Below are 22,112 nucleotides of genomic sequence, written 5' to 3' on the forward strand. Positions count from 1 at the left end.
TCATTTTAACTTAAATATTATTAAAATGCAAGTTTAATCACTCATCAACATTCTGTACTGATAAAAAGCACTGTGGAAATCAATTAAATTGTTCCCAGCCACCAGATGTTAATGAGAAAGTAATATAGCAGATTCAAAGGTAGCTTTAAAGACAAACAATACAATACATGTCTAACAGTTGGTTAGAGCTCAGCACTAATGAGGCCAAGGTCAGGGGTTTAATCCCCATATGGCCAGTTATTTTTGCTGTGCTCCATAGCCACTGGCAGCATCCATGACCCCAGCCTGCTGTCTTGGCTATGTGTGCCATTGATCATTAAGGAATCTGGGTTGGAGGGTGAGGAGGCACCAGCACAAAACCATTACCCACTTATGGGAGGAGCAACTCAAGAACAACCTTGCTGACCAATAGTTCATCTGCCCACGAAGAGTTTCCTGCACTATAATCAGTCTTCAGCCACCAGTGCAATTCTCAGCCTTCACCTTGGGATAATTCAGGGGTCAGTGGTAAGAGCATTATGAGAGAAAACAGTTCTTGCCTCGGCTCTGTTCCTAAAGAGTGTTGAATAAGTCCTTGTACTATCTGGATCTGTTTCCACTCTATAAGGTAATAGATTTAAACTAGATGATCTCTAAGGCCCCTTGCTGCTCTAAAATGTTTCCTTAAATACATTTTAAATTATTTTGGAAGTGAAAGGGCCCCTGGGTGTCTCAGTCAGTTACACGTCTGCCTTTGGCTCAGGTCATGATCCCAGGGTCCTGGAATCGAGTCCTGCGTCAGGCTCCCACTGAGCAGGGTGCCTGCTTCTCTCTCTCTCATGAATAAATAAATAAAATCTTTAAAAAAATTAAGAAATTAATTATTTTGGAAGGGGAGTGTTGTCTAACATAAAACACTATTATTTTCCTTTTGGAGCTGTAGAAGGCAGACTTCTAAGATGTCCTCTAATGAACCTGGCTATATTAGTCAATGTTCTCCAGAGAAACAGAAAGGTAACAGGAAGTCACTTCCATAATTAGGTTACAAAAGACCCTGACTTCTGTCTTGCTAGCGGACTGGCTCCATTACCTTCTTGGCTTGAACATCATGATGAAGCAAGATCCCATTTACAGAGGCCCATGTTGGAAAGGGACCTAGAGCTACAGTCAGCCTACAGCCAACAAGGCCTTTATTTCAATAGCCCTCAAAAACTTGGATGCTGCCAACAATCATTAAGTGAGCTTAGAAGAGGATCCTTTCCCCAGCTAAGCTTTGGATGAGACCTCAGACCCTTAGACCAACAACTTGACTGCAACCCTGTGAAAGTCCATGAAATAGAGGACCTATCTAAGTCATGGCCATATTCTTGACCCACAGAAACTGTGTGAGATAATAAATGCTTATTTTTTTAGGCCATTACATTTTGGAGTTATTTATTACACAGCAATATTTATTTATTTGTTTGTTTGTTTGAAGGAGAGAGTGAGCATAAGTTGGGGGGAAGGGCAGAGGGGAGGGAGAAGCAGGCCCCCTGCTTAGCGGGGAGCCCAATGTGGGGCTGACATTCCAGAACTCAGATCATGAGATCATGATCTGAGCCAAAGGCAAACACTTAACTGACTGAGCCACCCGGACACCCTCACAGCAATATTTAACTAATACAGGAACTAAAATTAATTTGACAAGTTATTGATCAGAGTTATTTGCAGATAATCAAATCCATGGATTTAGCTAATTTAATCAGAAAGGAATATAATACAAGTTAAAGAGAACTCAGAACTATTGGGAGGTTGATACCTAAATGAGCTTGCAGGAATTACTCTGAGAAGCACACTACAGAATTTGCCACCCAAGAGAGCTGCTGCTTCTGTCATAATCAGGAAGTGGCCAAATCAAGAAGACACTATCACTGTGGCAGGCTCCAGAGCCATATTGTCTCTGCTGAGACTTGTTACATTAAAAATGAATGCCCATAGCTTGTATTTTGCCCCATGTTAGTCAGTTTTGTATCAGTGCCTTAGGTTGGTGGATGTGGTGGACAGGACCTAAACCCCCACATCTTATTCTTGTAACAAGAGAAGTTTCTTTCTTTCTTTCCTTCTTGCTCTCTTTTTCTTTTTTTCTGCCCTCCCATCCTTCCTTCCTTCCTTCCATCCTTTCTTCCTTCCTCTGTCCTTCTTTTTCTCTCTTCCTCCTCTTCTTCCTCTTCTACACATTGATTTTAGGTTTAGTGAATGACAGATGTCAACTACAGTAAGAAATACATATGCCCAAAATATCTAGAGAGAAATAGCTATGTAATTAAATGCTGTATTGTAAGCATCAAGCCTGACTTCTATAAGAATTCTCAGAAGGAATTTCAAAAGAAAAAATAATATAGTTGTCAGCAGTACAAAATTGGGGGATCAAATAAGCCTTAAAAAAAAATCCCAGCTTTGAAATTTACTTGATATGTGATCTTGAACAGGTTCCTTAGACTCTTCAAGCCCCATTTCTTCTATAGAATGAAGAAACTGTTACTCTTATTCATCATTTGAGAATAAAAAGTAACAGTATAATTAACATTATTAGCACAGTGGTTGGCACAAAAATAAATGATCACTAATAGGTGTTATCTCTATAAACGTAACTGTGGTTTGTGGTTTAACGGTGCCAGTTCCACAGAGATGAGAGTTCAGATTTAAAGGCAGATCTAGAGTTAAAAGTGGTGAAAGGAGGTGGTTAAGACATTATCATCTCACACTATTCTAGCATCTTTCACAAAAGAGCTTAAAAAGCACTTAAAGCCAAGTGTCTTATAAATGGATAAATGGACACATTGAAATGTGACATGTCATTTTAGAATAGGTGAGTAATGGAGAAGTCAAGGTAGGTGACTCTCAGGTTGGTATTTTAACCACTCAACTGCATTTCTTACTTGCCTCCAAACTATTAAAATTGGGAGTTTTTTGTTCTGTCTCCATATTAGCATCAGCATTGACAGAGCTATTAATAACAGACACTAAAGAAAGAAAATGAGATTAACAATGGCATTCCATCAGCTAGGTCTTCATCAAGCTATGAACAAGAGGAGTCAGTGTCAAAACAGTGCATGTAATCCTTTTCTTGATTTCTGGATTGTAAAATGACTCCTAACAAGCTGACATATAAAACATAGATTACCTTCATTAAAAAGAAGGCACTGTTCTTTCATTTTCATTTTTTTACCCAATATATCTATGATCACATACAGTGATTCTTCGGCCACCAATTCCTGTGTGAACACTTTCTGGTGGTTTTAATTAGTCTCCTCTCATAAATAGAGACTTATGTTAAAATAAAATAAAATCAATAGATTAAGGTTAATTATGCCTTATTCTCTTTTTTATTTCCTAAGCTTATGATACAATTACTAATTGAATCTAATGAAAGCCATGGTTATCTCTTTGATCATGTTTTAAAGAAAAAGCTGTAAAGCAAAAAAGCCCATTCTCACTTGAATTTTCTCTTAAAAGCTTTTGTCATCCGTACTGATTCTGGATTGAAATATTGTAGATTAGGAACCCTGGCTTGTTTCTACTGGAGGAGATTATAAAGTTCTCGTTCATCAACCTTATTCTGTGGATGCAGAGACTGAAGCTCTGCGAGAATTTTTGGATCTTGCCCAGTTGAGGAGCAGACCTGGGGAAGCAAGCCAGGTTCTGGAGTGCCAGGTCAGTGTTTTCTCATTGTAAGGTTGGAATTTCATATTTTTACCCATCGCATTTCCTACCGGACTTCTTGCAAGTTCATTTGGCTTGCTCTCTGCTCTCGTTCCATTTGTGGCTATGAGGAGGAAATAAGATAATGATCTACATGGCAGCGACTTAATAAGCATTATTCCCCTTCCCAAAACCTTGTGTAAATATAATTTCATAAATCATGACACATTTGAAGATACTTCAGAAAAGCTCTCTTTTTTAAGAAATCTGGAATGGAATCTTTTTGTAAAGGAAGAATCTTTTATAATGCAAATAACCATCCCCTAGGAAACTTGTTTTGTCATCCTGGATATTTATAGCGCTGTGAGAGGACTTTGTTAGTTCAGGATTGATAGAAAGCTCACTTAGCACACCAGTAGACAAATGGCAAAATTTTATGTGATTTACCAGCTCTGTCCCTGATGGATTAGATACAGTACCTGTGCATTCTCCGGGCACTACAAGCTCTGTGATCTGCCCTGACATGACAGGCCATGTGGGGATACCATACACCACCTGCTTCTCTTGAGGAAATCAGAATTCATTAGCTATATAGGGTTGTTACTCTTTGACAGGAGCCGGACGGGCTGGCAAGAAAGTCTACTTTTCCCATCAGGATGAGCTGACATTGCTTCTTCTTCTTCATTGCATTCTCATGGGGGGATGAAATCTGTTTTCCCTGAGGACCGTAACATTATTATAGTAATATACTGGGGGACCTCCAATGTACAGACTGTCATCTAAATTCAGTGGTTCCTGAAATGCCCACTTTTAATTAAATGTGCTGTCATAAATTACTGGGCATTCTTTGATGATGACGGCAGCATCCACAAAATGATTAGTGCCTTTAAAACACATCAGTGTGCTGTCTATGCACTTGTCTTCAAATAATACTAAATTATTCATATTAGTGCTTTGATAAGGGTGTACTTTCTGAGTTCTTTGTTTAGTAGTGGGAAATAACATTATATTTCCTCGGCTTTTTTATAGCCACTCTCCCTCTGGCCAATAGTGCTCATTTGTGGGATCTCTGATCTAAATGACAGGTAGATTCTGCAGCTGTGCAGTCAAGTATAGAAGTAGTATTGTGTCCTGGCTAAGACATCAGGCATAAAATACCAGTCTTACCACATACTAATTATGTGACCTTAGGCAAGAATCTCGACTGCTCTGTGCCTCGGTTTACTCATCTGTAAATTGGGGTGTAGGACTCCTTCCCATGGGTGATGATTTGTAATTCAGTCACACCAACCTCCTCTTTGTTTTGACAACAGAGCTGATAGCTCATGTGTATGCTTCTGTGTGTGTGTGTGTGTGTGTACACACTCTCTCTTGTGGCTTTAGGTGCATTGCAAAACTATTTTATTAACTTTGGAGCATTATAATCATCTTTGCCAGATGTCTCTAAGAATTTTTTTAAAAAGGAACTTCCATTAATTTCCATGTCTTTTTTGAACATCTGTGGGAACTTTACTGAAGCACAGGAACCTAAGAAATGTCTGGAAACAGGCTCATTAAGTTTGGATGTGGCATTCTTGGAATTGCTGTATTTTAATATTAGTAAAACCATTTCAGTTATGTAAGTGAATCATCCTCATTCTCTCAAGAGAATGAGTCGGACAATAGAAATTGGGTTAACTTATTTTAATGAGAAGTTATGTGTATACATATGTGTGTGTGTGTATTTGTATTATGTTCAACTCTTGCTTCAATATTAGAATTCAATGTAACTAATAATGACTTTAATGAGAAATAACATCTGTAGGTATCTTCAATGTGTTTGGCATCGTGTAAGGATTTTATGAAGGCTAGCTCATTTAATCTTCAAAGTTAAGAAAATCATAGACTCCGACAGGATCCTGAAATCAGCAGTCACTGATGGTTGAATATTTGAGAGGACCACTTACAATTCTTCTTTGCATCTAAAACAGTGTCTGATACATAGTACATGCTCAATAAATATTTGTTGAATAAACTGTGAATGTATGAATGAACGAATTATACAATTCCAAAAGATAATATTAGAAAGCATGACTAACATTTAATCAAAGTAGAGCACTATATGCATGACTCTAGACAAGTTAATTTACCGTTTGGGATCTCAGTTTACTCATCTGCGAATCAGAGGTCAGATCTCTACAGTCTTAAAAGTCCACCATGGGATTTACACCATCATTTACTGCCAATCAGTTTTCTCTGGTGCAGAAACATGTTTCACATTTCCACTAGTTAGGCAACAACAATCCCTGACATATTCACTTCATTTTTCCTTTTTGACTTTGTGATTTGAAAGTAAGATTTAAGGGGCGCCTGGGTGGCTCAGTCATTAAGCGCCTGCCTTCGGCTCAGGTCATGATCCCAGGCTCCTGGGATCGAGCCCCGCATCGGGCTCCCTGCCCAGTGGGAAGCCTGCTTCTCCCTCTCCCACTCCCCCTGCTTGTGCTCTCTGTCTCTCGCTGTGTCTCTCTCTGTCAAATAAATAAATAAAATCTTTAAAAAATATTTTTTGTAAAAAAAAAATGTAAGATTTAAAAACCAATAAAGCAAGAAACAGACACATATTAGACTCAACCCCAAAGGACAGCCAACCATAACCACTGCATGAGAATAGAAATATGGCATTAGGTATCCAAAATTTCTCTTAAGTGGCTTCTTCTCTTTCTTCATTTTGAATTTTTTTTTCATTTGACCTAATACGACCTTGTTGCATAGTTATGTGAAAATGTTACTCCTACAGCCTACTCTCATCTACTTGAATAATAACACATGTTGGACATATTCTTTAGTTTCTGCTGGCCCATTTGTAATAATTTGCCTACATTTCATTTTTTATTTTCCTAACAATTGCCAGGGGTAAAAATTAAATTAAGCCACAAATTCCCTAGTGAATGAAAGGTAAGACTAATGATTGGTGCTTGATTTAGGGGATAATGAAATGAAGGCTAACAGGAGCAAGTTTTGTCTGGTATTTATGGCAAGTGTCAAATTAATGGACTAGACAGAATCATTTCATTGACTCTCTGAAATGGTGTCTTCTTTTTGGAGTTCAGAGTAACACATACACACACACACACACACACACACACACACGTAGCTCTAAAAATAAAGCTGTATTTAGTCTTTCCTTGACTTGCCCCTCTAGGAATACAGGGTCTGAACTCTGAATACATAGCAGTCTGCTTATGTAAGCAGAAGTCAGAAAGGAAAGCAGCTGCTTTGAGTCTGGTACAAGCAGTACTAAAAATTGCTTAACCAATTCAATAGTAATCTACAACTAGGCAACACCCAGGGAACAGATGTACTATTAATTAAGTAGATGTTGCCCTGTTTGAGTAATCCCCTTCCCCCATATAATCACACTTCAGACACACATTTAATGTGCTTGACTCTCTCTGCCATCTTGCAGGAAGCAGGTTGCTGAAGGAAAACTACATTACATCTTATATCTTATTAGGGATTAAAAGAAGTTTTAACCCAAAATCCTTTTCTTTTTTCTTTTTTTTAAAAGTTTTATTTATTTAAGTAATCTCCACACCCAACACAGAGCTCAAACTTAGAACCCCGAGATCAATACTCTTCCTACTAAGCTAGCTAGGCACCCCTCAAAATCTTTTTCAATGTATCCATTACAAAAAAACTCTTCAACAAAAAATTCCCAAACCAAAGTGATTCATAAGTAAAAATTGGATAACCCGGATTCCAGTAAAACAGAACAAAGTAGATAGTCCCTAGAAAATGTTGTGCCAATATATGCCCTAAAAATAACCAATCTCTATCCCTGGTCTTATGAAATTCCTTCAGTCTTAATCCAGATGTCTCCTTACCTCAGCCCAGAGCTAACTGTACCTCTTACCACGATCAGCAGCCACACGTATTTGACTAGTTTCGCGTGGGCTCAATACCTGCTTGTATTAGCTTATTAGTCAAAGGCTTCACCCAAGTGAAGCAGGAGACCGTTCTTGAATAATACACCCCCTGTCCCAGACTCAAACACTTAGAGCTCCGTTGCACACAAGTTGTGTGAGTGCTCTGGAATTAATCTCTTTGGTAGCATTTTTCATGCAGCACAAAATAAACTTTCCCGTGTAAAACAAAAACCAAAATAATGAATTACTGATAGAATAAGTTAATTCAAAAGTATTGTGACTTTCATGATTAAAAATACAAAAGATATCTAATGTGTCCCATCTTTCATATTGCAAGTCGACCTTTTGGATTGGTTAACTCTAGACTACACACCTCTTTCTCTGTAGTCAAAACAGGTGGAAACTATTTTGAGGACTAAGATTTGCAGTCCGAAGAAATTTATCTAAATCCATACAATTCATTAGACTCAAAACAGTGGATTCTAATTATTGAGACATATTTGGCCCAGATTTTATGGATTATGTGAACATGGAACTTGCTCCTTCCCAGCTAAATTCCAAATATGTGTGACAGGAAAGTGTTACTAGAAAGATGGATGGCCATCCTCTTTCCTGATGACCCTTCATAGTGCTGGTGTGATTGCTGATGGTGGTGAACGAACACAGTTGGCTTCCAGGCTGAGGTGTGGAGCCATCCAGACCAACACTGAGGGAATTTCATAAAAAGACCATGGATAGAGATGGATTATTTTTTAGGACACATGATGACAAAGCATAGAGAATTGAAGGAGTGGTCAGTGTGACCATTAGCTCCTCAAAGGTCTGTTGATATCCCACCTCACCTCAGGGTTTGGTTCCTGATTCCCAAGTATCTACCCCTACTCCTACCTGTTTCCTACTAGACATTGTCCTTCAGGTGATCCCCAGGCATTTTAACTTGGCAAAACCTGTTCCTCAAGTTCAGGGATGGAGTGTTTCAGCATCTGGAATTTTCAGTGACACTCTACTCAGCAGCTTGAAATAGGTAATTTAAATTGTCCTTGAGAGTTAAATCCTGACAGAAACACAATAAGGGTTAGAGAAAGAGTCTTTTCAGTTACTCTCCAGTGGACAAGTTATCCTGGATTTGGCAGTGCTCAGACGGATACTATCAGCCATTGGAATAATAAAACCAATTTTCCTTTTTCTGATTTTCATTCACTACTCTTCCCCACTTTTGCATTTCTGTTTTCCCCCTATGTGGAATACTGGTTCCAATATTCTTTACTATACAAATTCCTACCACACCAATCAAACCTCTCTACAACATGGTCTGTTGCCTATGATATAGTAGATGTTCAAAAAGCACTTTGAACATCAAAAACATAAATGGTTTTGAATGAAGGAGAAGATGAATGATAACAAGAAAATCTGAAGGGTTCTTAAAGGTGCCTAGGAGCAGTTTTAGCTCTTTCAAGGATGGTGAAAGATGTGGCGACATAGTCTTCCCCGAAAAGTGTAAGGGATTTTACACAACATTCAGTTGCTCTGAAGAGAAAGGCCAGATGAATCACAGGTGTATTTCAACATACTCAGGATATTGTGATAGATTAAATTTTCTCAAAGGAAAGTACTATGTGATATAATTAGCATACTCTAGTGCGTATCTCTGTTGGTGGGTTGATGGGGAATGGAAACTTGAGGTTATGAGGATTTAATTGCATGTTTTTATTTAAAAGACTTGCCTTATTGACTGACCAGGGCTTAGAATAAGGTATAAGCCCTGGTTAATAAAGGAAGCACTCTACATCTCTCAAAGTTACAAAGACAAAAAGAGAAAGAAAGAAACAAATAAACAAACTTGAACTGAGATTCTATGACATAGTACTGAAATACAGGGAGGAAACACCAGTCATTTTACTGGGAAAAGGCAAAATGAACTACTTTTGGATTATCCTCGAAGACAAACCATACTTGAATTCTTCTGATTTCTTCAAGTAGTATTATTTTATTTTGTATTTTGTATTTTATTTTTCAGGAAGTTTCTAATTTTGAGTATGCACAACCAAAAAGAAAGTAAGTCAAGTTTACTTTGAAAACTTTATGTTCTGTTAGTTCTATAATGTTGAATGGAATATTTTAGTGGTTTTCCTGTCAAAGCGCTTTTTAAAAAATTGTCATGTACAAATCTAGATATGTTTTACTCTGCTACCATTTATCTGTTTATGCTGATGCATAGGAAACCTGTGTTGTGACATTTCTGTCCACAGGGAGGTGAAAATTAAATTTCCAAAGAAGAAACGTGTTCAAACTAGGCTCATTAAAGTGGGAGCCTACTCGAAAACATGCTTCTATCAGTGACCTATTAATCTTCTGAAGGGTTCTTCTAATCCAAATAAAAATGTGTTTGTAAAGAGATTTGGGTTATTTAGGTCAAACTTGGCTTTACATTCAGCACATCAAGCTGCCGGAAGATATGGCACACACATGTTGCATAAGGTAATGGGATTTTAACTAATAAGCAGGAAATACATAGAGGCCAGAAGTTGGTTTATGGGGAAATTTCCAGATTGGATGCTGATGATACGGAATAGCTTCCTTGCACTCTGGAGTGGCCTGAGACCAAACTATTAATATGTGAAATTCTTTCTGGGTGGAGTCTTTCTGGACAGCTTTGCTCTCCTGCCCCCGAGGTATTCTGTGCTTTCATATACTTTCCTTCCTTTCCTGCTCAAAGCTTTCTCCCAGTAAGGATATAAAACACACTCATAGGAAGTAGGTGATTGGTTGATTAACAGCTTAGAGCACTGGCAGACAAGGGTTGTTGTCTTTTAGCCAGAGTTAACTATTTAAACTACAACAGTGGCATTTTAAGCCTGAACAGGCGTAAAGAAGGAGTTTTTTGGCAGGGCTCATCTCAGTGGGAAAAACTGAGCTGCCTATTAGCTGTTCATTCCATCCACAGATAAGGAATTCTAAATAAAATACTTAAATGAAATGACAGCTACTGGCTTATGATTGATGCTTCTATAGATCAGAGGACACCAAAACATGGAGAGGCAAAGGGGAATGGATGAGAGGGAAAGTACCTGATGCTGACTGAATTAGGATTTTTCAAAATCAGTGAATGTGCTCCTCTAATTATGACCAATTAAAATAAAATTGAAGACTCTCGAGTTCCTTAATTCTCTTGTCTACCACTCCCCTGAAGGGAATAACATCTCAATGCTGTTCTGCACCTACCTCACCTTATAATACTATAAATAGCAGTTTGGGAACACTTACTCTTTGCCAAGAGGTGTCCTAAGTGTTTGCATTGACAAATTAAAAAAAAATAATAAAATGGTAAAGACAAAAATTATATATACAGATTTTTTTCTTACAACCCTGAACTTAAGGAAAGGTGAACTTGGCATTAATTTAATGACTACCAAGAATATAAATAGTGGGAAACAATCAAGCTACCACAAAGTTAATTATATGTACAGGACACGCGTGTGTTCACCCAGTGCATAAAAGTAATTAACACGATCGAGTCAGTGTAGTCTTATCCTCTGTTTCTGTTTTGGACATTTTATTATGGAAATTTTCAATTATACACAAAGGAGGAGATAATGATGAACTCACATCACCAAGCTTGAACAAGTGTCAACCTATAGTCAATCTTATTTCATTTCTACCTATTTGACTTCCCAGCCCTCCAACCCTCACTATTTTTTTAGAGCAGATCCCAGACACATAATTCATTTTTTTGATATATATTGCTATAAAGTAAGTACTGTATTAAAAAAAAAAAAACATAACCACAGTGCCACACTGCACTAGAACAAAATAAGAAAAATTGTATAATATGGCCAAATATATAGTCACTGTTAAAATTTTTCTGAGAGCCTCAGGGGCTTTTTTTTAAATAGTTAATTTGAATCATGATCCAAACAGGATCACTGCAATGCATTCAGTTCGTGTCTCTTAATTCATAGGTCCTTCTCCATTGATTTGTTGAAGAAACTGGATTGTTTGTTCTGAGGAATTTTCCACATTTTTGAATTTTGCTGATTGTATCATTGTGGTATTTTTTTAAAAAAACATGTTCTTCTATCCCCTATGTTTCCTGTAAATTTTTTAGTTAGATCTCAGGGCTTGATAATGTTCAAGTTTGATACATGTGTATATATTTTAAAAGTAGGTCATCAGTGACTGTAGGCTTCCTGTTGCATTACTTTGGAAGCTCATATATCTGGTTGTCTGTAGTTTTATGACTGTGAACTTGCTTAGTGGGTTCAGATGGTATCAGACTGATCCATCCAGCACAAAGTTGCCCTTCAGCCTTTCAATGAAAAGTTTTAACAGCAATTGTTGATTACTGCCCAGATCTATCATTTCACTGGGGATTGTACATGATTATATTCATTCTTTCTGTATTTATTGAATGGAATTATTTCAAAAAGAGCTTGTCCACATCAACTATATTGATTATCTTGAGATACAGTCATGTAAAAATGGCCCACTTTTTTTGTGTGTGGGTTTTATGAATGTTGCATGGAAATTTCTGCAAATTGCATGGAAATTTCCAGGCCAAGATTATACTTATATTAACTGTTCTTTGCCATCTAGGGTCAGGAAAATTCAGGGCTATATATAGACCTTAGTTAGAGGTAGAATATATTTCTGCTCTCAAACATATTGCAAGCATGTCTAGGTAATCTAATTTCTGTTTGATTAAAAATACTATTTACTAGATGTAGACTTAAATATCTGTTTCTTTTATTCTTCTAGGTCAATCCAGAGATCTATGTCTGAAAACAAAGGATTTGGTTAGTAATTTAGAAGATTACTCATGCAGATAATCTGTTCTGTTTCTCTAAAACTTCTTTTCTTCTGCCACTTCCATACAGCAACAATAATTGATTAATGAAAGTCAAATTGAGTTGTCTTTGAATTCTATAGAAGAAATTTTTAAAAAGGAAGGTGGTTCCATTCTAACTATAAATGGCTAAGACAAAGAAATCGTTGATTTATTCGGAATAATTTCCTTTTACATTAAAAATATAATTCTCTTTGATGGTTTATTGGCTGATTATCTTCCGGCTTCCCAATGTTAGCTTGGCTGGCCATGGTCAAGGTGACCTCTTCCGTATCTTTTCAGGTATATGAATCTAGGAGTGAATAAAAAGAAATAAAAAATGTGTTACAAAAGACTCTTCCACAGCATTTCAAAAACCAGAACTTTTCTGTAGTTTCTGTGATTACAGTTTCCGTAGTTATAATAAAGGCCATTGGCTTGATTTGTATTTTAATTCTGAAGTAAACATCTCATTCTATTAATCACTTTTAGAAAGCTAACGGATAACATCTCTCCTTCTCTTACAGAATATAGTGTCACTAATTATAAAATAGTCGCAGTGGCAAAACATCTGGATTAGGGGCGCCTGGGTGGCTCAGTTGGTTGAGCATCTGCCTTCAGCTCGAGTCATGATCCCAGTGTCCTGGGATCGAGTCCTGCGTCGGGCTTCCTGCTCAGCGGGGAGCCCGATGTGGGGCTTGATCCCAGGATCCCGAGATCATGACCTGAGCTGATGGCAGATGCTTGCTTAACTGACTGAGCCACCCAGGCGCCCAGGCAATAATTTATTTTTAATGAGGTTTGTTAAACTTGTGAGTGCCCTTTCTGCCCAGTAGAGTCTAGGAGTTGGATGCTCAAACTCCTTCCCCTGTCTTTTCAAAAACCAGTCTCCTGGGTAGATCTGAAAAGCTCATCCAGACCAAGGTGATGATCATCAATGGATGCATCTTCCAAGGGTGTCTGCATTTTAATCAGGTCTGATATTCTTCAGGTGGCAGCATCCACAGAGTTGTGTCCTGTCTCACTAATCAAGGCCCTGTGGGCAACTAGTTGTTAAATAGTTTGAATATTAGCCCTGATTTAAATAATGTATAGTCTTAAATATAAGGAAGTAAGGCAAAATTTTATTTTCCATCTAGATTTATTCTCATAACCTGCTATGCAATTTGTAAACACAGGGCTATAGAGATTTCCATCCTAACATAATTCTTGATGCTCGACTGCCTTCCTGTAGTCAAATATGAGAGTAAATAGTGTCTTTAAAAACAGCACAGGCGTGCTGACTTTGTTTCCATGTGATGCTTTGGGTGCATTATCTCACATTTGCTTGATCAGTACGATGACATGACATGTGGAATGATCATCTTTGGTGAGGAGATGAGAAGCGATTCTAATTCTTCATGTTAGCACAGTTCAGTTCTTCACCGCATGTCGAGGCCCTGCTCTAGGTGGTGGGAGGACAAGACCAAGTAAGTCATCGTTCTTCCACTCAAGACTTGTTTCTTAAAACCATCACAGCTAGTGTTCTCTCCACACACTTGATCATTTTGTTACAAATGATGAGGAATGTGGAGGGTGGGGACCCTTGAACTAAGCATAAAAACATAAATGTTAATTCAGGAAAAAATCCTTCCAAGAATAATGTAATCACAAACCATCAACAGGTATTTCAATAGTAGCATCCTACCACATATGCTTGGGTGCTTATGTAGTTTATGGAAATAAATGGGGGCCCACAGGACACTTGGGATTGTCCGTCAGGCAGTAGAACTCTCCAGGATGGACCACAGAGCTCTCCTGTCACTTAACCAAGTTACAACTGTGTGCTGATCTTGTTTTGATTTCAAATTTCTTACAGTTACTGGACAGATGTTACTGTGAATTCTGCTAACCAATTTTCTGCTTTATTTTAGAAAGAAAAACAATGAATGACACAATCTGGCCGGAACCCTGCAAGCCTGAGAATGATGCCCACATCAGAAGACTCTGTCAGCTAAAAGGTAATTGCTAAATTCAGTTCAGCTGACTTCACATTTTCTGAAAGTAGTTTAAAGGGTAGGTAAGAAAAATTTACATCTTTCCCTATTAAAATAAGCAGGGCATTGTGGTCTACTTTAAAAAGGAAAGACAACTAGAATAGGAAGTATATGTTATTAATAGTGTGTCCAGGTGTGCCTAGATACGTACAGACATATAGAAAGGAAGTCAAATCTAATTAGGTTGACTGTGGAAGCAAAGAATTAATTGCCAATAATATTTGAAAGTCTTTGATGTCTATAAGAATTTTTTTAAATGTATTAAAAATCAGCACATAGAAAAATTCTCTAAATAACATCAATATATTAACAGTTGTTAAAGCATTTGTTTTCCCTAAAAATATAGAAGAGTAACCTTGATTATTAATACAAAATTGTATCATTTCATAATTTTAAAATTCCCAAGAAGAGAAAATAAGCAGCTAGGTGTAGGAAAATTTATTAATGATAAATGACTTCAAAATTAAAATTATTTAACTTGGGGAAGGTAATGAATAAAACAAAAAGTCTTCAGAGTTCACAAAGATGAACAACAGCATAAAAAGTTGATCTGCTTGGTATTCTCCCTCTAATGTTACTGGAACAAGAAATAATTGATTATGTTAGTTATTGATTATTTAAGAGTTTCTAGTTTTTAATTAAAGACATTTTTTAGTATCTTGGAACAAAGGGAATTATCATGCATATTTATCATGAGTTTAGTGATTTGATTATATATTCTGTCCAGGTTTTACCTTTTATTTAAGAGTGCCCTTAGATTTACTAAGTAATTATTTATGAAAATAATTTATTTTGAAATATTTCAATTTTATTCAAGGTGATGTAACATTTGCGGGAATAATTTTTAACTGAATTTTTTAATAGTGAAACATTTTGGGATTCAGATATTTTCTTTTAATCACAACATGGGAAATATCTTAATAAGATCATGGTTTGATTGGACTGTATCTTTACCTTATGGATGCCAGCTATGTTCATTCACACTTTCTATAGATTAGTCATTCATCTACATAATCCATCCTCTGTCCCTTTAATAAACACATGTGATTTTTAGATTATTGTATATTGATCGATGGATCAAGAAGTTATCATTGTACTATAGATTATTTTGAGTTATAAATTTTGTCATAAGTTTCTTCAAAAATTCAATCTGCTAAAACTGCCTTTCTCTGATTTTTTTTTTTTTTTTAAATTTAGGAGTCATAGGCAGGTAATTCTATCATAGCCAAAAAAATCTTGGCTTATGGTGGGGTATTTCTGATTAGTGATGTGCTCTTTATCAGAGAAGAAAAAAGCAAGCCTTTACAGAAACCTTCTCAGCTTTGGTTACTTCTGAATCTTGAGCTACCGTATATTCGTGTGTGTGTGTGCGTGTGTGTGTGTGTGTGTGAGAGTGTGTGTGAGTGTGTGTGTGTGTGTGTGTGTGTCTAAAATTTCAGCTGACATTTCAACCGTAGCAGCAGAGTCACAGGACGTTTCCTAGGGATTCATGCTGTGCGAGGAAGAGCTGATGGCCCGACACCATAGCCGTGCCACTGTAAACTGAAGGGAGAAATTCAGTGGGGGAGGGAGGGCCACAGGTTGTGGACTTGAATTTTATGGGTGAAGGAGCTTCACTTGGAAAGCTCAGAGTATTTCTAGGCAATTAGTGCCCTACCCATCAACCCATAATATTTCTTTCTCATTTTTAAACACTACTTTTCAACTGTTAATTGCATAATTACTTAAGAGAGGTTTACTGTGTCTGAGGATAGGCAGTCTGTCAAGTTTAGGGAGAGGAAAACCAGAAGGTGCCTCATCGCCATGGCCAGAGCCCATTATTTTATTGAACATGTATGATGAAATTTTAAAGACAGCCTCAATAAAAATAGAAGAAAATATACAGGGAATTAAATGGTAGGAGTGGCACTAACTCCTAAGGAATCTGTTACAAACTCCAAGAAAAAACAACAAAAAAAAGCCATTTCTCTCAATTTCAAAATGGTATTTGTGCATGACACATATCAACAGCGTTTCAGGCCTAAAGAGTATTGGGGCCCAATGAAAGAAACATCCACGGGTTATGTTTAGCAAGGATTTTTTTTTTTAATTTTTTTTATTCTTATGTTAATCCCCATACATTATTACATCATTAGTTTTAGATGAAGTGTTCCATGATTCATTGTTTGTGCATAACACCCTGTGCTCCATGCAGAACGTGCCCTCCTCAATACCCACCACCAGGCTAACCCATCCTCCCACCCCCCTCCCCTCTAGAACCCTGTTTGTTTTTCAGAGTCCATCGTCTCTCATGGTTCGTCTACCCCTCCGATTTCCCCCGCTTCATTCTTCCCCTCCCGCTACCTTCTTCTTCTTCTTTTTTTTTTTTCCTTAACATATATTGCATTATTTGTTTCAGAGGTACAGATCTGAGATTCAGCAGTCTGTTTAGCAAGGATTTTTCCTGGTGTTTGAATCATAAAGATATTCACGTAGCTCAATAATATGACTGTGTTATGTCAGTTAAGACAAAATTTATCAGAATACGTTGAGTGCCAGAAGCATAATATTTTTAGTTTATCTAGCCGATTTCCTTCTTCTAAGAAGAGCTTTATCGAAACCTTCATCTGTGCTGCTAAAAGAGACTACATCTGTAAAGTAAATGAAGGATAAATTAGTGCTCAGGATCTTACGACTAAAGCCCTGGCGTAGCTGAGGTATCGAGGAAAATGAATCTGTAATTCACATTCATTGTAGTTTCAGCATCATAAACAGGCAGGATATTCATAATATTCATTAGAGTAAATAAAAATCAATTTTAAAATTTTAAAATTGATTTTGGCCTTAGTTTTATGAAGAAACTAAATTAAGCCTGAAAAGAACAAACTTTAAAATCTGTGAATTGGAGTTTACCTAAGATCAAGTTTTGATTTAAGTAAAGGTAGTATCACGAACAAGGTTTTTATATTTTATGTCAGAAAGTACAAAGAATAAAAGCAAAGCAAAATTTTTTTAAAAATAGTAAAAAGGAAACAAAACATACTTAGAGATTTTTCAGACAGTGTGACTATGACAGACTATTCCATAAAACAGAAAATAGGCAAAAAAAATAAAAATAAAAATAAAAATAATAATTGGCCTGTTAGAACAAGAAACGTGGTTAGTACTGAAGGGAATATTAATTTCACCCACACTGCTTTCAAATTATTTTAAAAATAAATACTCCTTACATATGATTTTGATGAGATTCATTATCAAAAATCCTATTATAGGAGGGATGTTATTAGGGCCTTCCAGTTTCACATTTGAATTGCCATTGGTTTGAAACCTTCTTTCCTGAATTCTAGTCAATATTATTACTTGGCCAGCCTCTTCAGAGTAAGCATATAAATATTCTGGCTTGATTCTTCCAGACCTTATTAATTCTCTTTCTTTTTTGGCTTGATACCCTCACTTTCAGGATGGCAAATATATAAAGTCACAAATGTATTTACTATTCTGTTTAATTTTCAGGGACCACCATCTAATTTAAAAATTGTTTCCCAAGACCATGTAATTTAACTCTGGTTAGACTGGCTCACGTGAGGAGTGACAGAGAGAAGCCCTATTGCACACCTGAACACCTGCTTATCATGTGGGACTAAACTCCCTGAGCAAAGGCTCCTGTGAGCGGGCCTCTTGCTTCCAAGGAGGGCTTTCTGAATCGAGTGATGAGAACACTCAGCATCGTAGTGTTTTGGACAAATGAGTCTCCCTTCAGTTCTTTAGGGGAGTTCTTCCTAGGATTATAGTTACCTGAGTATGGTCAGGAGTATCTTCATTAGAATCACCTAAAACCTGATTAGAAATAATTGCTTTTTGGGGCGCCTGGGTGGCTCAGTCGTTAAGCGTCTGCCTTCGGCTCAGGTCATGATCCCAGGGTCCTGGGATCGAGCCCCGCATCGGGCTCCCTGCTCCGCGGGAAGCCTGCTTCTCCCTCTCCCACTCCCCCTGCTTGTGTTCCCTCTCTCGCTGTGTCTCTCTCTGTCAAATAAATAAAATCTTTAAAAAAAAAAAAAGAAATAATTGCTTTTTTACCTGATCTCATTTCTTCCCCACATCTGCATTTGAGGGGCAGTTGGAGTCTGAATGTTTATGTTGAATGGTGCATTCCTACGTACACTGTTGTTTGTGACTCACGTAGTTTATAGTTTATGCATGTTCTGATAATCTTGTTGCTGCAAACAAACCACCCCAAATTTTAACGGCATCAAACATTTTATTAGGCTCGTGGATTTTGTGGAATTCATTCAAGGCAGTGCTTCATGGTATCTGAGGCTTCTTCTGGGAGGATTTGAAGGACTGGAGAGGACTTAAATATTTGGTGGCTTGAATCATCTAGAGAGACCATTCCACTTATATATTTGGCACCTGTTCTGGGATAACTTGCAGGCTGGGCTTGGTGGAGACTTCCAATATGTAGCCTCTCCAAGTGACTTAAGCCGCCACCCGCCCCCCCCAACCCAGCAAGGACTGGGTTGCAAGAGGGAAGGAGATATGAGAGGGAGCTTCACACATCCTGGGAGGAAGTGTCTGGAAAGTGAGCATCTCAAATGAACAAGGCAGAAGCTGCAAGGCTTCTTCTGACCTAGTTTTGGGGGGTCACAAAGCATCATTTCCACTGCATTGTCCTGTGACAAGTGAGTTACTAAGATCAGCTCAGTTCAATAAGAGGAGAATTGAACTCTAATTCTTGATGGAGGTGTGCCAAATTCACATTGCAGAACATGTGGTGTGAGAGAGATTTCTGTGGCCATCTATGGATAGTACAACTGCATATTGCCTAATTCAACTATTGCAACTTTGTTGCTACTTAGGACCAGATTGCTTCTGTTTTTATAAATATTCTCTTATAAGGCAATATTTGGGAGATTGCAAATAAATAAAAATGTATAAGACCACAAACAAACAGCTAATCCTTATAAAATACCATTTTTCTAATGCTTCTTCCTTAGTCCAAGACCCTTGAAGGTCCTCCTTTTTCTACAGCAGAGGCCACATACTGGTAACTCTGTAACTGAATTTATTCTGAAAAAAGCTTCTTTAAACCATACTATATTTTAAAAATCAGGAAATTTTACATCAAGATCCATATACTTATTCTCTCTCTTTTTTTTTTAAAGATTTTATTTATTTATTTGAGAGAGAGAGAATGAGAGAGAGCGAGTACATGAGAGGGGGGAGGGTCAGAGGGAGAAGCAGGCTCCCCGCCGAGCAGGGAGCCCGATGCGGGACTCGATCCCGGGACTCCAGGATCATGACCTGAGCCGAAGGCAGTCGCTTAACCAACTGAGCCACCCAGGCGCCCATATTTATTCTCTCTTGAAAAACATAAGGGAAACCGACAATCCTGGGTTCAAAGTCTGAAGTGATTTTGGTTGGGAAAGCAGAGAGCAATGGCCGCCCTTTAGCAGTGGTGACCCTTCAGCTCACCACAGATCTTTCATTATCTCCCTGACAAAATTACCTCATTTAGTTAAGTTACTTATTTGACTCCTGCAGATATATTTATATTTGCAGCATCGGTCTAGCAGGTTATGTCCAAATTCCTCCACCTGGCGCTCAAGGTTCTTTAAAATTTCACTTTATCTACCGTTCCAGCCCTATCTCCTCCTATGCTATATTCAGAATTGCCTGTCACTTGACCAATTTCAGTCTCTATACTTAAGTGCGTTCCACTTATTCCACACCAGAGGCTAGTGGTCGTCACACTGCTGCTATAGTTGTAATTTTTCCTTTTCTTCTGCCTTTCCAAACTACACCCACTCTTCAAGCTACCATTGGGGTCCTACCTCTTCCAGGAGTAGCCTGACTCATAGTGATCTCTCCCCAGAGCAGCATCTGAATCACTCATTTTACTACTTTGCGTCGCTATTTAAGTGATGTAAGTGTGTTGTGCATATGCCTCAGCTGCTTCCAGATTCGAGAATACAGGTGACCACTCTATGTTCTTTTCCTCTATCCAGAAGGATAACTATAGAGGGAGTTTCTCCAAAAATTCATGTTAAAGGAATCTAAAGGGAAGAGATGAAAAGAAATGAAGGAAGAGAGGACAGAAATTTTTTTTTCTAAATACAAAGACTTAAAAAAAAAAAAAAAAAAGGACAAGAAAAACATTGCCCAAACCGCTTCCTGCATTCTGATGCTGTAATGGAAGATCTGGTTTCAAAGAGTCAGATCACAAAACCAGCTTATAATAACATTTAAGTATTTTCTGGAATCTTGTGTAGTTATTCTGATTTTAAATATTGTTATCTATATACATAACTCTGAGACTGAGCTGTGAATTTAAACTATCTTTTCACTATTGCTAAGATGGGGCTTTGGAGGAGAACCTGCCCCCGTTTTTTACTGTGCGTGGAGGGTAGGCCTTGCCTACTCCCTCGACCCCCCCCCCCCCGTGGAATCTGAGAATGAGAAATAGCAGGAAACAGAAGCAGTGATTGTAAGTAAAGCATGAAGGTGAAGGGAGTGATTTCTGCGGTCGCAGTATCCTCTTCGGGTACTAAGGGGCTTGGATTAAGGGAACCCTAAAGTTCTGTCCTCTTTTAGCACAGGTGCATTTCAGATTTAAATAAAGGGAGGCCCTTTTCCAGTGCCTGATAGGGAAATGCTACTACTTTTTGAAAGGTTTCATGTAGCTGCAAGCAAATGGATGCCACATTGCAAGCCCTTTACTAAAGCGTGCATGGAACAATTTCAACAAAATAATCCATGTTGAGAAGACATCTATAAGCTAATGAAACTCAAAATGCCAGGGGTGGAAAGCCTAGTTTAACAGAATCAGGTGAGGTGATAACTTCGTGGAATCATAGCATTTTGGAGTTAGACATGGCTTTAGTAGGTTGTATGCTACTCTTTTATTACTGACAGGGAAACTGAGTCCCAGAGAGGTTCTGTGGCTTGCTCAGATACTCAGGTGGCCAGTGGCATTCTTCATTTTTACTTTGTTAAATTTGTATTTTATTTTGATCTGTTTCTTGTGAGAATAACATATCTTTAAGAAAAAGATTTATGATCTGGGCAATATAGTACCTTAATAGATTAATGAAAAGTATAATGAGTATTAAATTGCACTTAAACTTCTTAAATCCTGTAATTTCTGATAATCTACATATAACATTTATCTCTTTTCATAGATCTAAATGAAGATGATTTTTTTTTGAGTAATAACATACATACTTTTCAAGGAAAAAAACCACCAGGTATTTCCTGTCAGGTAATGTGAATAATCAACACTTGGCGTGTGTTTTGTGAAAATCATCTTGTTATTGAGCTCTGTAATATTCTAGACGCAGTGTACAATACTTAGCCTTGTAGCTATTTTGTATTTAGGTATTACAGGTTGTTTTTGTAATTGATATGCTTGTATCTCTGTGAATTGGAATATAAATGAAAAAATCAAATGATGACTTGAGTTAATAAACCATTTTGATTATGCAAAACATTATGCCTTACAGCCTTTTGATAAGTAACTCTGAGCCTGTTAAATTAATGTACTGGGATTTTCTCTGACAAGACCTATGTTAAGTGCTTAGAACTATCTGGCAACCTTCAGTGAGGGGCACATCCCTCATGTTTTTACGTTTGATATAAAAACATATACTGTTATTCCTGACATATCCCTTATAAATTGCATTAATTAGCCCAGGAGTTCAGGCAATTAAGAAT

General features: G+C 37.5%; 1 protein-coding gene across 1 annotated transcript in view; it reads left to right on the plus strand.

The window, feature by feature from the left end:
* The window catches only part of SAMSN1 (SAM domain, SH3 domain and nuclear localization signals 1), a 135,553-nt gene that overhangs the window by 13,263 nt on the left and 100,178 nt on the right, over nt 1–22,112 (plus strand). Inside the window, 3 exon segments of the mRNA XM_021679282.2 lie at nt 9,583–9,620; nt 12,321–12,358; nt 14,301–14,387. Coding sequence (XP_021534957.2) covers nt 9,583–9,620; nt 12,321–12,358; nt 14,301–14,387 — 163 coding nt within the window.

The sequence above is a fragment of the Neomonachus schauinslandi genome, chromosome 1 (assembly GCF_002201575.2).
Source record: "Neomonachus schauinslandi chromosome 1, ASM220157v2, whole genome shotgun sequence".
Lineage (NCBI taxonomy): Eukaryota > Metazoa > Chordata > Mammalia > Carnivora > Phocidae > Neomonachus > Neomonachus schauinslandi.